This window comes from Sus scrofa, chromosome 16 (assembly GCF_054392235.1).
Source record: "Sus scrofa isolate SSC_HxYL_T2T_F1_AM1 chromosome 16, Sscrofa_HxYL_maternal_Yorkshire_Landrace_v2.0, whole genome shotgun sequence".
In the NCBI taxonomy this organism is placed as follows: Eukaryota; Metazoa; Chordata; class Mammalia; order Artiodactyla; family Suidae; genus Sus; species Sus scrofa.
In genome coordinates, this window is record NC_139398.1 from 38,539,362 (window position 1) to 38,552,197 (window position 12,836).

Here is a 12,836-nt window from a genome sequence, read left to right on the forward strand (position 1 = left end):
TACTTTCTGGTACGGTTAATGAGGGCAGGCTTTTAGACAGCACATAAGATTTGGAGGATTAAATGAAATAATGCATGTAAAACCTTTACTCTAGCACCTGGCACAGAGAAAGGGCTCCATACACATTAGTTTTTATTACTGTCACTCAAACTTGTTACCAAAAAAAAAAAAAAACCAAACAATGCTACTGCCCTTTTAGGGAAATGCTACAGGGGCAAACTGTTGGCTTATACAGTGAGTTCAGCTTATGAACTCTAGGTTTCAGGACAAGCATAATATAACTAAATCTTATTCTAACACAACTTTCCTGTTCAGCAAATTCAGTTCCTCACCAATACTGTGAGGTGGAAAGGCAAGGAAGAATTTGTAGGCTGCAAATGCAGAGAAACAAAATTCTCAATTATTTGATAAATAATAATGACTTCCAAAGAAGGTTTTATTTACCACTTTAGAGGAAACTTTGAACTTTGAGATCAATGCAGAGAGCTTCAGCTCTCCCCATGTGATTTATAAGGATGGTTTTACTGAAGAGCCCAGAAAACAACTCTTAAGAAACAACGTTATTATCAGGCCCCTACTATTATAGTCTGGTATCTTATAAATGCATTCTTTGAAAGCAAAGTAAGTTTTCAGCATCTTTGACATTCACTATTTGAACAAAAATAGATATCCTAAAGTTGAATCCATGCTTTTCAAATACAATGTCCAAATTTAGTCAAGAAATAACTATTAATAATATAATCAATATCTTAAAGAAAGGAGGCTTTTTTATTTGGCTATTCCTAATTGATTTCTCTCTCCTCCTGCTTTGCTCTATATATGTAAGGATCCTCTCATAATATACTGGCAATAGAGTTATTCAATTTCATAGTTACTGGTCCTGTGGTTCATGATTTAACATGTTATTCAAGTAAATGCCTACTATGTGCCTTGAACATTGTTACACACAAAAGACAGATACCCTAAACAAACGATTCTCAAACTTTAAACACCCATCAGAATCACATGAAGGGCTTATAAAAACACAGATTGCTGAGCTCAACTCCCAGAGTTTTTCATTCAGTAGGCATGTGGGAGGCCCTGAGAATTTCCATCTCTATCAAGTCCCCGGTGGTGGGGATGCTAATTCTGTGGCTCTGGGGACCACACTTTGAGAACTGCTGTTCTAAGAAAAAGGAACATAACATCCAGCCAGAGAGATGAATACACATGAATAATTACAAAACAAAAATGTGGTATGCTTATGAGACACAAGAGGTGTTGTGGGTTTGAAGGAGGGGCACTTCTGAGCTGCAGAAGGATTTGGGGAGGACAAATGAACCGGGACTTGAAGGGTAGTATAATGCATTTCCATAGGACATTATGGATAGAGATGGGGAATGAAAAAGGAAGAGATAGAACAAAACAAAAAGTGAAGGGCACAGGAAGAGCAAAATCAGGGAGGAAGGAAAGCATGAGTCATGATCAAAACACACCAAGCAGTTCAGTATGCATGGACCCAGGAGCCCTTGCCAGGCATAGTGAAGGACAAATTTGGAAAGATCAGTGGCAGCCATTGGATCTTGAATGCCATACTACGTGTAATTTAGTCTGCAGGCCTGTGATTCTTCAGAGGTGGCATACAGACCTCTAGAGCCAGCATTACTCATGCTTGGGGCTGGATAACTCTGTTCAGGCTATGGTAGGATATTTCACAGCATCCCTGGCCTCTACCCACTAAATGCCAGTAACAGTGGCAATCGAAAATGTCCCCAGACATTGTCAAATGTCCCCAGAGGAGCAAAATCATCCCTCTTTCCTAGTGAGAACCACTGCTCTAGAGGCATATGGCAGGAATCAGGGAGCTTCAAAGTCTTAAGATTAACATGGTTGTTCTTTCCAACATAGTGTTAATCAAAGCTAAGGCATTTAAAACATTATTTTCATATTAAAATTTTTTAAAAATGAGAAATAGAAAAGAATGCAAGACAGACATTAATATGAAAGCTAACATGAGATTTATGAGAAATTTCCCAATTGCACTAGGATATTACAAAGCTTCCAGGTGTCTCAGAAATGTTCTAGGTACTGCCTTCCACACCTTCGTAAAAGCAAGGTTATCAGCAGATATAGCTCAATGTGCAGAGAAAGAGGCCAGGGTCTGGGAGCAGGAGACTGTGTGTAAGTCCAGTCGCTGGCAATGTGATCTTGACCTTCACTTTTCTGGGCGTCAGTTTCCCAACATGTATAAAAAGTTTTCACTCAAACGATGTAATACACGTGAAAAAGTACACTGTAAACTATGCAATGCTATTCAAGTGATCATTTTTACATAACCATGAGATTATTATTTAGAAAAAGAGATCCTTAGAGATAGTTGCATTATTTTTAAATTTTAATATACTGATTATGCGCAGAAACATAATCCTTTATATTCATTCCAAAGGATTTCTATTTTAAAAATCCTTTCAGGAGTTCCCGCCGTGGCTCAGTGGTTAGTGAATCTGATTAGGAACCATGAGGTTGCAGGTTCAATCCCTGTCCTTGCTCAGTGGGTTAAGGATCCAGCATTGCCATGAGCTGTGGTGTAGGTCACAGACATGGCTCGGATCCCGAGTTGCTGTGGCTCTGGTGTAGGCTGGTGGCTACAGCGCCAATTAGACCCCTAGCCTGGGAACCTCCACATGCCGTGGGAACGGCCCTAGAAAAGGCAAAAAGACAAAAAAAAAAAAAAATCCTTTCAAATTAACACAGTGGTCTGACCTTCCAGGTAATTTCCAAATTTGGGAAGCTGAGGAAACCATCAATTTACATTCTGAGTTCTCAAGCTCAAAGTATTTCTTCCCTAACTTAGCTCCCAAATTAAAAGCATCATAAATCCCGAAAAGGATTTTGATGAAAGAATTAGAATATTATGACACTCATTTGTAGCTTGGCTTCCCAAAAGCAACAAAATCTTGTTTACAAAGTAGTTTAGGACTATACATGGTATCTCAGAAGTTGGAATCTAAGACTGGTAGCTTCATTAGGACTGAGCTACTTTTAAGCTCAATGGAATCAGAAATGCCTACTGTCCAATGATGTCACTGAAAAAATTAACTACTTTTCCAAGGAAAGTGGGTTTTAGGAGCTCAAGGCTGAAATTTGGAAAATGGAGTTATTCATTTTGCAGATAACTCACTAACATCATAAATTAATTAAACCAAGCAGCAAATATTTTCACAGATCAATGAGCCATTGCTAAAGGGTACAGTACAATTAAATTACAGCCTTGGTTAAATGTCACTGCTTTATCACAGTGGGCCTTTCAGAGTTTAGTCGTGTTAACTAATTCAACTATTCAACCAGAAGCTGTTTTACTTCCAAAATTTCTAAGCATCGAACATCAATTCTATTTGGCAGCTGGCCTTTATGTTCAGCTCCTATTGCTTCTCTTCTGAAATTTACACGTACTATTTTTGAACATGAAATAAGAATAATACTTCTGCGGGGGTAGAGTGACTAGGAGTAAAAGAAGGGTAAGGAAAATTGTGCTAGAATATAAAAATGAGTTTCTTATGGACAGCCCCACTCTAAGGATAATCTTTAGCCCCTACACAGTGGCGGTGTTGCCTCAAGCATGGACAGTGACAGTAGCCAAAAGGTCTGACCTGTTTTTCCTCCTCTAGGCTGCTGCCACATGTGACTCTGTGTTCCAGTCAAATAAAAAGCTAATAACATAGCTTTTGAAGTATACAAATGCAGAAACAAAGGAAAAAACAGGCTAGAGATTCCACTTCGAAGAAACTGTATTGATCACTCATATCCCTGGGTCCCACTGAGTGGCAGAGTACATCCTTAAGCACCCTTGAATTTCCAAAGGACACTCTCCCCATTACAATGACATCAAGAGGACAGTTAAGCATCACCCACAACAAAACCCCCAGCATTGGATCTTGCTTTTGGCTGCTATGGGTCCACTCCCCACCTTTTCACCAGGAGAAAGCAGACCTACTTCAACCTGGGATTGGCCAAAGGGAGGCCCAAACAGGAGGCCCAGCAGAGGAGACCCCCACCCTCACCCTCACCCAGGTTTCTATAAGATGGCTGTGTTCCTCTACAAAGACCTGGTTCCTATTAGGTGGCCCTTCCCCACAGCTGCCCCTGAAGGCTAGAAGTGATAACACATCCTTTCTGGTTTCCTTTAGTTCTGTCCACACCCTTGTAAACTGTCCCTTGCTTTAATTCCTTGTTATCCTACCTAAGAGCCTTCTCTGTGTATCGTCACGATACTACTTCATTGACCTACCAAAGCTCCAGCCACTATATATATGCCCTCCTCCAATTTCTCCTCTATCTTAGTCTACCCTAAATAGAGGAGCCCTCTGACAAGCAAGCTGGACAAAGAGGGCACTAGGAAGGCTTCTCTCACCTCCTCCACAAAAAATACAGCGGAGCACTCTCCAGGAAAAGACAGAGAATCAAGCCCAACTCCCAATCTGGCAAAGAATGAAATGAATAAAATGCTGGAAAAACACATAATGAGTGAGTTTACCTGCATTGATTAGATCTGCATCAACTTCATTTTGTAAAGGATATGGACCCTATCAAATAAAGCACATGTTCAATTAGGAAAAGAAGTTTCTCAATGAATCACACACTAAAACCATAATATAAATAACTTTGCTAAAAACCCAAGGAATTTATCACAAAAGACTTGAGGTGAACCTTTGAAAAATAATCCTGATGTTTTTGTGGCTCTGTTTCTCACATCCATTAGTCTTTTCTACACTGATAACTGTGATTGGGTAAATGAAAAACTACCAAAGACTGAAAGAAATCTTAAGCTATTAGAAATACAGGCCAGTAAAAAAAGTAATGATTTAGTACCTACTATGCAGCAATGTTATTCACACATCTTCCTGATGGTATCAGTGAATAAACGGCTGCTTTATTCAGCCAAAAGGGTCTGGAGAGGCACAGTTTCAGCTTTCTGGCTTGCAGCACCCAAAAATTTATTCTTCAAATAAACTGAAATGTTTTAGACTTGCGTAAGTTTTTCTTTAAAGAGTGACCACAGGTTAATTCACATCAACATATTTCCCTTGTCTTCAAAATGAGGAAATGGGTCACTCTAGGTAATCTCTAAGGTACCTTAAAAACAATGTCTTTGACTGCAACATAAATCCGCTTTCATCCAGACTCAGAGCATTTTTATGTTTTTGAAAATGGTCACAATTATTGGAGTTCCCATCACGGCACAGCGGAAACAAATCCGACTAGGAACCATGAGGTTGCAGGTTCGATCCCTGGTCTCGCTCAGTGGGTTAAGGATCCAGTGTTGCCGTGAGCTGTGGTGTGGGCTGAGATGCAGCTTGGATCTGGCGTTGCTGTGGCTGTGGTGTAGGCCGGCAGCTGTAGCTCTGATTAGACCCCTAGCCTGAGCACCACCATATGCCTCAAGTGTGGCCCTAAAAAGGAAGGGAAAAAAAAAAAAAAAGATATATGACAAAATGGTCACAATTATTGCTTCAGTCAGTCAGTATCAACGACATGCTCATGATCATTGTTTACGTTTCAAATACCAAATATGCATTTTACATACAATTTGTACTTCGCTAACAGTTAAGCTCTACTGAGAAGTAATAAAAGATTAGGAATACTATAAATTGGAAAACCCTAAGTAATCTCTGCCATAATTAATAATAAAAATGTTATCCAGGAAGCCAAAGTATTTCTTAATTTTAGTGTAATACTGAATAAAAAGAATGGCCAAATTCTATGAAAATGTTGAGTTCATCTGGAAGGTTCATCTTGAGGATGGAAAAAGTCTACCCTTTTGAGGAACACAGCCTCAAAATGGTTATTACATGAGAGGAACTTTTTGAATTAATCACTGCTAAAAAATGTACTCTCCTAAAGTAGAAACCGTACTCTTCAGGTTCTCACACTGAACCTTATTGATTGTTATTTAAGGTCGGAATTGTTAATGACCTGCACTATCTTGTTCAATCACACAAAGGTTAAAAATAGCTACCTAAACAGGCCCGTGTGAGGTCTCTGACGCAGGTGCAATAAGGGCGGTGGAAGCCAATACACAGACAAAGGAGGCATAGTTGGAAAGTTCACAGAGCCTGGAAACTCCCATCTACTCCATAAAATACAGTACAACATGCTCACCAGTACCACCATTTTATGAGAAAAGTTAAATATTTTATTATGTGCATAAAAAGAAATAAAAATAAAATTGGGAATTTTAAGCTAACAACTCTCAGTTACAAGCAGATGTTACTATAAGAAATATCTCATTCTCCATCAAGATTGGATTGATAAAACTTTAATTTCTATCTTACCAAACCCAGGATTCCATTTTCACTTTGCAGGTGGACAGTCATATTTGGGCTGATAAAGTTGCTGGCCAGAAGTGGGATTCCTATGCCCAAATTAGCTGGGAAAAAAAAGATGTTAAGGTCCAGCATACAAAAGGTGGAGCGATTGTGCCATAAATCTTCTACATGTAGAAATCTGAACAGAAGCCTTCGTGAAAGGTACTTACTTGTAATGGAATCATTGACTACATTCTCCCATCACCTTCAAGGCACTATTTTATAATTTTTTTCAAAAAGAAAGTCTTTTCACAAAAAAAAAAAAAAAAGAAAGTCTCTTCATTCATCACAGCTTTTCCCATAAAGATATCAAAGTAGTGGCCTCAGAAGACTAGCCAAGAGGTCATTTTTATTGTAAGACATATTTAGCAAATTTGGACTGTGTTATGACTTATTATGACTGATGACTGATGTAACATGGCCTGACCTTTGTTTAAAAACATTTTTCACTACTCAAAACTCCAAGTGGAAAATAAAGATGATTCTAAAAATGGCTACCCTGTTTGAATTACAAAAAAAACTTTTTTGACGACACTGAAATGTCTGTATAGATTCCTTTGGGTCACTGTGATAACATTCCTTGGTAAGTGAATCTTACAAGATACAAAGAGGAAGGTGATTCAGTGAATACAAGATAAAAAGAAGCTGTGCCACAGCATCAAAGAGCTGAGGGTATTAAATCTTCTTTGGATGATGAAAGTAGGGCCCTGACATGTATGCAGTATGTGGATTCCATACTGCCTCTCAACATAAGCAGGCTGATCAGATCAGAAATACTGACGCTGCCTGGAACAACTGTGCATGCTGTCCACTACCACTGCACTACACAGACCTGGCCAGAATTAGTGCAAAGAATGGTGGCGCTCTGATGAGATTCTGATAATAAGTTCTTTGTGACTTATGGCCAGAGAAGATAAAGTTTGTCTATGCAGCCATACTGTAGACCAGTATAGCCAGCAAGACAACTCAATGAACCAGGTCACCTCCTGTGAAGACAGTAAGTCTGGGAGTTCCCACCGTGGCTCAGCGGTAACAAGCCTAACTAGTATCCATGAGGAGGTAGGATCGATCCCTGAACTCGCTCAGTGCGTTAAAAGGATCCGGCGCTGCCATGAGCTGTGGTTTAGGTCGCAGACATGACTTGGATCCTACACTGCTGTGGCCAGCAGCTACAGTTCCTGATTCGACCCCTAGCTTGGGAACCTCCATATGCCATGGGTATGGCCCTAAAAAGACCAAAAAACCCCAACAAAGTAGAAAAAGAGAGTCCTCCCAGTCAATATCGGCCCAAACGATGATATTCTTGGACTAATGGTAGCTCAGAGAATGGAGACATGTGTCATGTTTCTAGTACCTCCTATCCCAGGACTTTAAGTATGGCTTTACTATATTCACCATTTGACAAATATTTATCTTACTATACACTATTTGACTTTATATGGGAGCTCCCTTGTGGTACAGTACGTTAAAGATCCAGTGTTGTCACTTCAACAGCTAGAGTCACTGCTATGGTGAGTGATCTGTCCCTGGCCTGGGAATTTCCACATGCCACAAGCACAGCCAAAAAACAAAAAAATAAATAAAATAATGTATTTGTATTATATAGCTAAACAGCTTGAAAATTAGCAAAATGGTGAATGCACTATTATTTAAACACATTCAAAATCAAAATAGTAATTGCACTAAATTACCTCTACCTACCTCTTTTTAAACAAAATATCTAAAGAAGAATTTGGAGTTCCTGCCCTGGCTCAGTGGTTAACAAATCTGACTAGGAACCATGAAGTCGTGGGTTCAATCCCTGGCCTTGCTCAGTGGGTTAATGATCCAGCGTTGCTATGAGCTGTGGTATAGGTTCCAGACACAGCTCGGATCCTGCATTGCTGTGGCTGTGGTGTAGGCAAGCAGCTGCAGCTCTGACTGGACCCCTAGGCTGGGAACTTCCATATGCCCTAGAAAAGACAAAAAGACAGAAATAAAATTTTTAAAAAATTATGAAGAATTTGAACCATTCATTGAATATCGTTATACAACATCAGATATATAATGGTACACTCACGGGATCTCTGCCAAGGGAAACAAGAGGTTGTTAAGAAGTTGGGTCTTATGTTTCAATGAGTGTGTAAATGTCAGAACACAGAGAAAGTAAATAGCATGGGTTATAACTAGTACTTCTGATATTTGAAACCCTCATCTTGGGTAATCTCTTTTCCCAATTATCTTTAGCCAAATGCCAGAATGTACTGAAATCCACTGTATTTTAGAGAAAAGCTAAGCAAATTCTTGGTAACCACTTTGTTTCAAGAAGGCAAATGGATTTTAATTCTAGTTTCATACATCTTGATATCTTTAGGTTATATGCCACATTTTATAAAAATTGATCAATTATTTTGGAAGTTACAATAGTCTAGAAAAGAATCACTATGTAAGAGCCCTAGTAACCTGATAAGGATGTAAAAAGCGAGTACTACATCTCTGCCCAATCACAGAAAGAATAAAGGATACCATACATGCCATCCTCAAATTCAAGAGCCGCCCGCTTGATGATCCGTTCTCTTACATTATCTCCAAGTTTACCAGATCTGGTTTTTACATCTTCCTCTTTCCGGACTGATAAACGCTTCAAAATAAACAGAAAAAAATTATTCATGGTTGAGGTATACCTTGTATTTTATCACAGCTGAAATACAAAATTGTCCCAGAAAAAAAAAAAAAAATTAACTCTCCCCCATTACTATGAGGCAAATCTGCAGTATAATAGAGAGCATTTTTTAAAAGAATAATATGGATGACATTTGATGACAGAAATGATTCTTTAGAAAGTGAGTGAAAGAGGTCAGTTGTTTGAAGAGGGAAATATACTTGTTCTGTCTCTTCAAAGCAAGTAATTCCTCTCTTACTGCCACACTTAGTATTACTAGTGTTAGTCTTAAAATTTCTGCAACTAACTTCTCCTCAGGTGTTCAGGGACTAAACCAGAACGAATGAATAGGCCTTCGGACTCCATTTTTGCAGGGCTGTCAGAATGTGTTTACCAGGTATTGCTGCTGCCAACTGCCTATTTCCACCAGCAGAGTCTAGACTGGCATTTGCTATAAACGATGGCATTACAGGCATCATACAAATATCTAAAACCACCCAGAAAACTACTTCCATTACTAATTCTCTTTGATATGGACTCTGGCTCCTGTTTGCCACTGTCCCATTTTTTTCTCCCTGGCTTTTGACATTCGTTTTAGATTTCAGAACATTTCTCCATTTGTCCACAATTAGAAGAGGTGTCTTTGAATCCCTGGTATTTCTTACTGCATGTCTATCGTGCTACTGATCCTTAGACACTTTGGAATCTTGATATCAATAACTCTGGCCCAGCTGCTCTTCATGTTCTCAGAGTACCTCCAGTGCTCCTGGAACCCACTCCTTGCCACAGTCTAATACTCACCAGCTGCCCAGAGCCCAACACTCATGGGAAATTATATTCTTTCTAGACTCTCTAACACGCATAGACTTCAAGATAGATAGACAGTTCTAAACACTCAAACACTAAGAGTCCATCAGGAGTATAGCTACCAAAGATCTGATTATACTTCTCTACCCCTGAAGGAAGCCAGCCAAAACTATGCATCATAAATTAGGACAGTTACAAAAGCCTGGAAGACACAGCCTAGAGAATCATGTAACTTAGTGATACGCATGTTGTAAACACAAGTCTCTGTTGAGCTGGACAATTACATAGATGATCGTGTTCCCTCAAGATGGACACATGAGAAGCTCCTATTAAGATTCATGGCAAGACTTCCTGTTCAGCTCTAATTCCTTATCATCTGGAGTGGCCCCAGGCACACATCTCTCTGACAGTCAGATCCATAAATACTGACAAACAAGCTAAGTCAATTACCTCAATTCTTTTCTCATATTTTTCTCCCTTTACAAGGCGATGTACATAAATCTTAGGAATATGAATGTCCTCTGGGGCAAATGATCCAATATCCACAATTTCTTCAACCTAGACAAAGAAAAAAATTTTTAATTAAGTAGCAAGAATGTAAACTGAGTATTTTTTTATTTAAAAAAGGTGAAGTGTATGCACTTTTACCTCCAACTTAAGTCAGATATACAATATAAAAAAAAATACATACACACACAAATACACATACATATCAAAAAGAAATAAAAAGAATAAATACACATACACAAACACACACACAAACTTTTGGACCCACAAAAAAAGAAATTCAATTACATTTGTCTGAACATAAAATACAGAACATAAAGCTCTAGAACTTTGCTTAAAACAGCCTTGGTTACAAATCGACAAAAGATTTGTCAGTACAGCTGCTTGAACTTTCACAAATTGCAGCTCAACTATGAAAAATCTGAAAACATGTTCCTTAAATCCAGATTTTCAGAATTAATGGAAAATTTATCATATCAAAGACAAAAATCTGTAACAACATCTGCTTGGTCAATTACTTTTTAAATATAGATACAAATGCTAATTGTAACCATTTTTAATTATTGCTGTCATTAGCTTCCTAGGATCGTGATAGAATTGCAATTGCTGAAATAATTTTACTTTAAGATTAAAATTAATTTCAATATGGAAATTTGAAAAAGGAAATATTAGCTAATAACTAGAGTTTCTAATAATTAGAATTAAGGTTATTCACAGAGCAAAAGGGCATTTTATAACAATACTGAATGTTCCAAGTTTGCTATTTTAGAATTCATTTTTAAGAAGGACAAAAGAAATTGCTTTTTTAAAGATTTTTCAAAGACTTTTTGTTTTGTTTTGTTTCAAGATTTTTAAAAATCCAGAATAACAAAGATCAAGAAACTAAGGTCACCACCGCTGAGATCAAAAAATTATCTTTTTAGGAGTTCCCATTGTGGCTCAGGGGGAGCAAATCTGACTAGTATTCACGAGGACTCAGGTTCTCAGGTTCAATTTCTGACCTCGCTCAGGGGCTTAAGGATACGATGTTGCCGTGCTGTGGTGTAGGTGGCAGACATGGCTCAGATGTGGCTTTGCTGTGGCTATAGCGTAGGCTGGCAGCTGCAGCTCTGAATTGACCCCTAGCCTGGGAACCTCCATATGCTGAGGGTGTGTCCCTAAAAAGACAAAAAAAAAAAAAAAATAGGAAGAGAGAGAGAGAGAAATTATCTTTTTGGTGCCAAGGAAAATATTATCTTGAAGACTGAGAATGCCCACCTTAATAGAACAACCTACTTAAATGAATTGACTTGTACAAGGAGAGTTGTATTAAACTACTCTCCTAAACTAGTAACTGAACTCTACAGAAGTAGGGTTGAGGTTAAGTAGCCCTCTTTATGCTATCCTACTAGGTATGCCCATGCCAATTCCTCCTACAATGAAAGAATAACAAGGATCACAAGTGTCATTTTCATCATTGCGCCCTGCTCCCAAACAGCTGAAAAAGAAAAGGACATGGTTGATAAAAGCTATCTTCTTTGTGGATAAGCAACAAGATCCTGTTGCATAACACAAGGAACTAATCTAATCTAATCATTTGTGATGGAACATGATGGAGGATAATGTGGAAAAAAGAATGTATATAAATGTATAACTGGGTCACTTTGCTGTACAGCAGAAATTGACAGAACACTGTAAATGAACTATAATAAAAAATAATTTTTTAAAAAAAGCTATCTTCTTTGACGAACAGAAGGATCTTAATAAAAATCAAACAAAAACTTTAAGGAAGAATCAATAAACATGTGGGCATTCAAGTTGAAATAGTGAATACAGGTGTCTATCCACATTCTTCTGAGAATGAGTTAGGGGGAGCCAAGGGGACTCCCCATCACTATCCTCTTTATCTTCTCCTCTAAACTTCTCTATGCTCTGATATATCAAGAGCAGGACACTCACTTTCTACATATTCATCAGGTTACCAGGCCTCTGGCATATTGATTCCCTTCCAGTCCACTGCAAGCAAGGGAGTGACCAGGTAAACAGGAGGTGGACATAGGAAGGACAGAGCAGCTAAGTACTACCTTTACCTTTTCTTTTTTTTTTTTTTTTTGTCTTTTTGCCATTTTCTTGGGTCGCTCTCGCAGCATATGGAGGTTCCCAGGCTAGGGGTCGAATCGGAGCTATAGCCACCAGCCTATGCCAGTGCCACAGCAATGCTGGATCCGAGCCGCCTCTGCAACCTACACCACAGCTCATGGCAATGCCGGATCGTTAACCCACTGAGCAAGGGCAGGGATCGAACCTGCAACCTCATGGTTCCTAGTCAGGTTCGTTAACCACTGCACCACGACGGGAACTCCTACTTTTACTTTTTCAACTAGTCAGCCACTAGGGTTCACTCACATATTTATACTTATTTAAGCCTTCAAAGAAGTTCTTGACTTAAAAAAACTTTATCCTGAGGATATATTATTCTAAGGATATATACGAAGCCATTATTCTGAGGACATAAGCGAAGGCTTGCTATTCCTGAAAATACTGGACACAGCATTTGT

At 38.7% G+C, this 12,836-nt stretch overlaps 1 protein-coding gene across 12 annotated transcripts in view; it reads right to left on the bottom strand.

Annotated features, from left to right (window-relative positions):
• Window positions 1-12,836, bottom strand: part of OXCT1 (3-oxoacid CoA-transferase 1) — a 147,672-nt gene that overhangs the window by 66,611 nt on the left and 68,225 nt on the right. For 11 of the 12 annotated variants that reach the window (XR_014830730.1, XR_014830731.1, XR_014830729.1 and 8 more), the window contains 4 exon segments: window positions 10,243-10,350; window positions 8,850-8,964; window positions 6,312-6,406; window positions 4,514-4,562 (listed from right to left, as the gene is read on the bottom strand). Coding sequence is in view for 7 of the 12 variants with exons in the window: in XM_085001591.1 (XP_084857717.1) it covers window positions 4,514-4,562; window positions 6,312-6,406; window positions 8,850-8,964; window positions 10,243-10,350 (367 nt within the window). In the remaining 5 variants the exon portion in view is untranslated. 12 annotated transcript variants of the gene reach the window in all.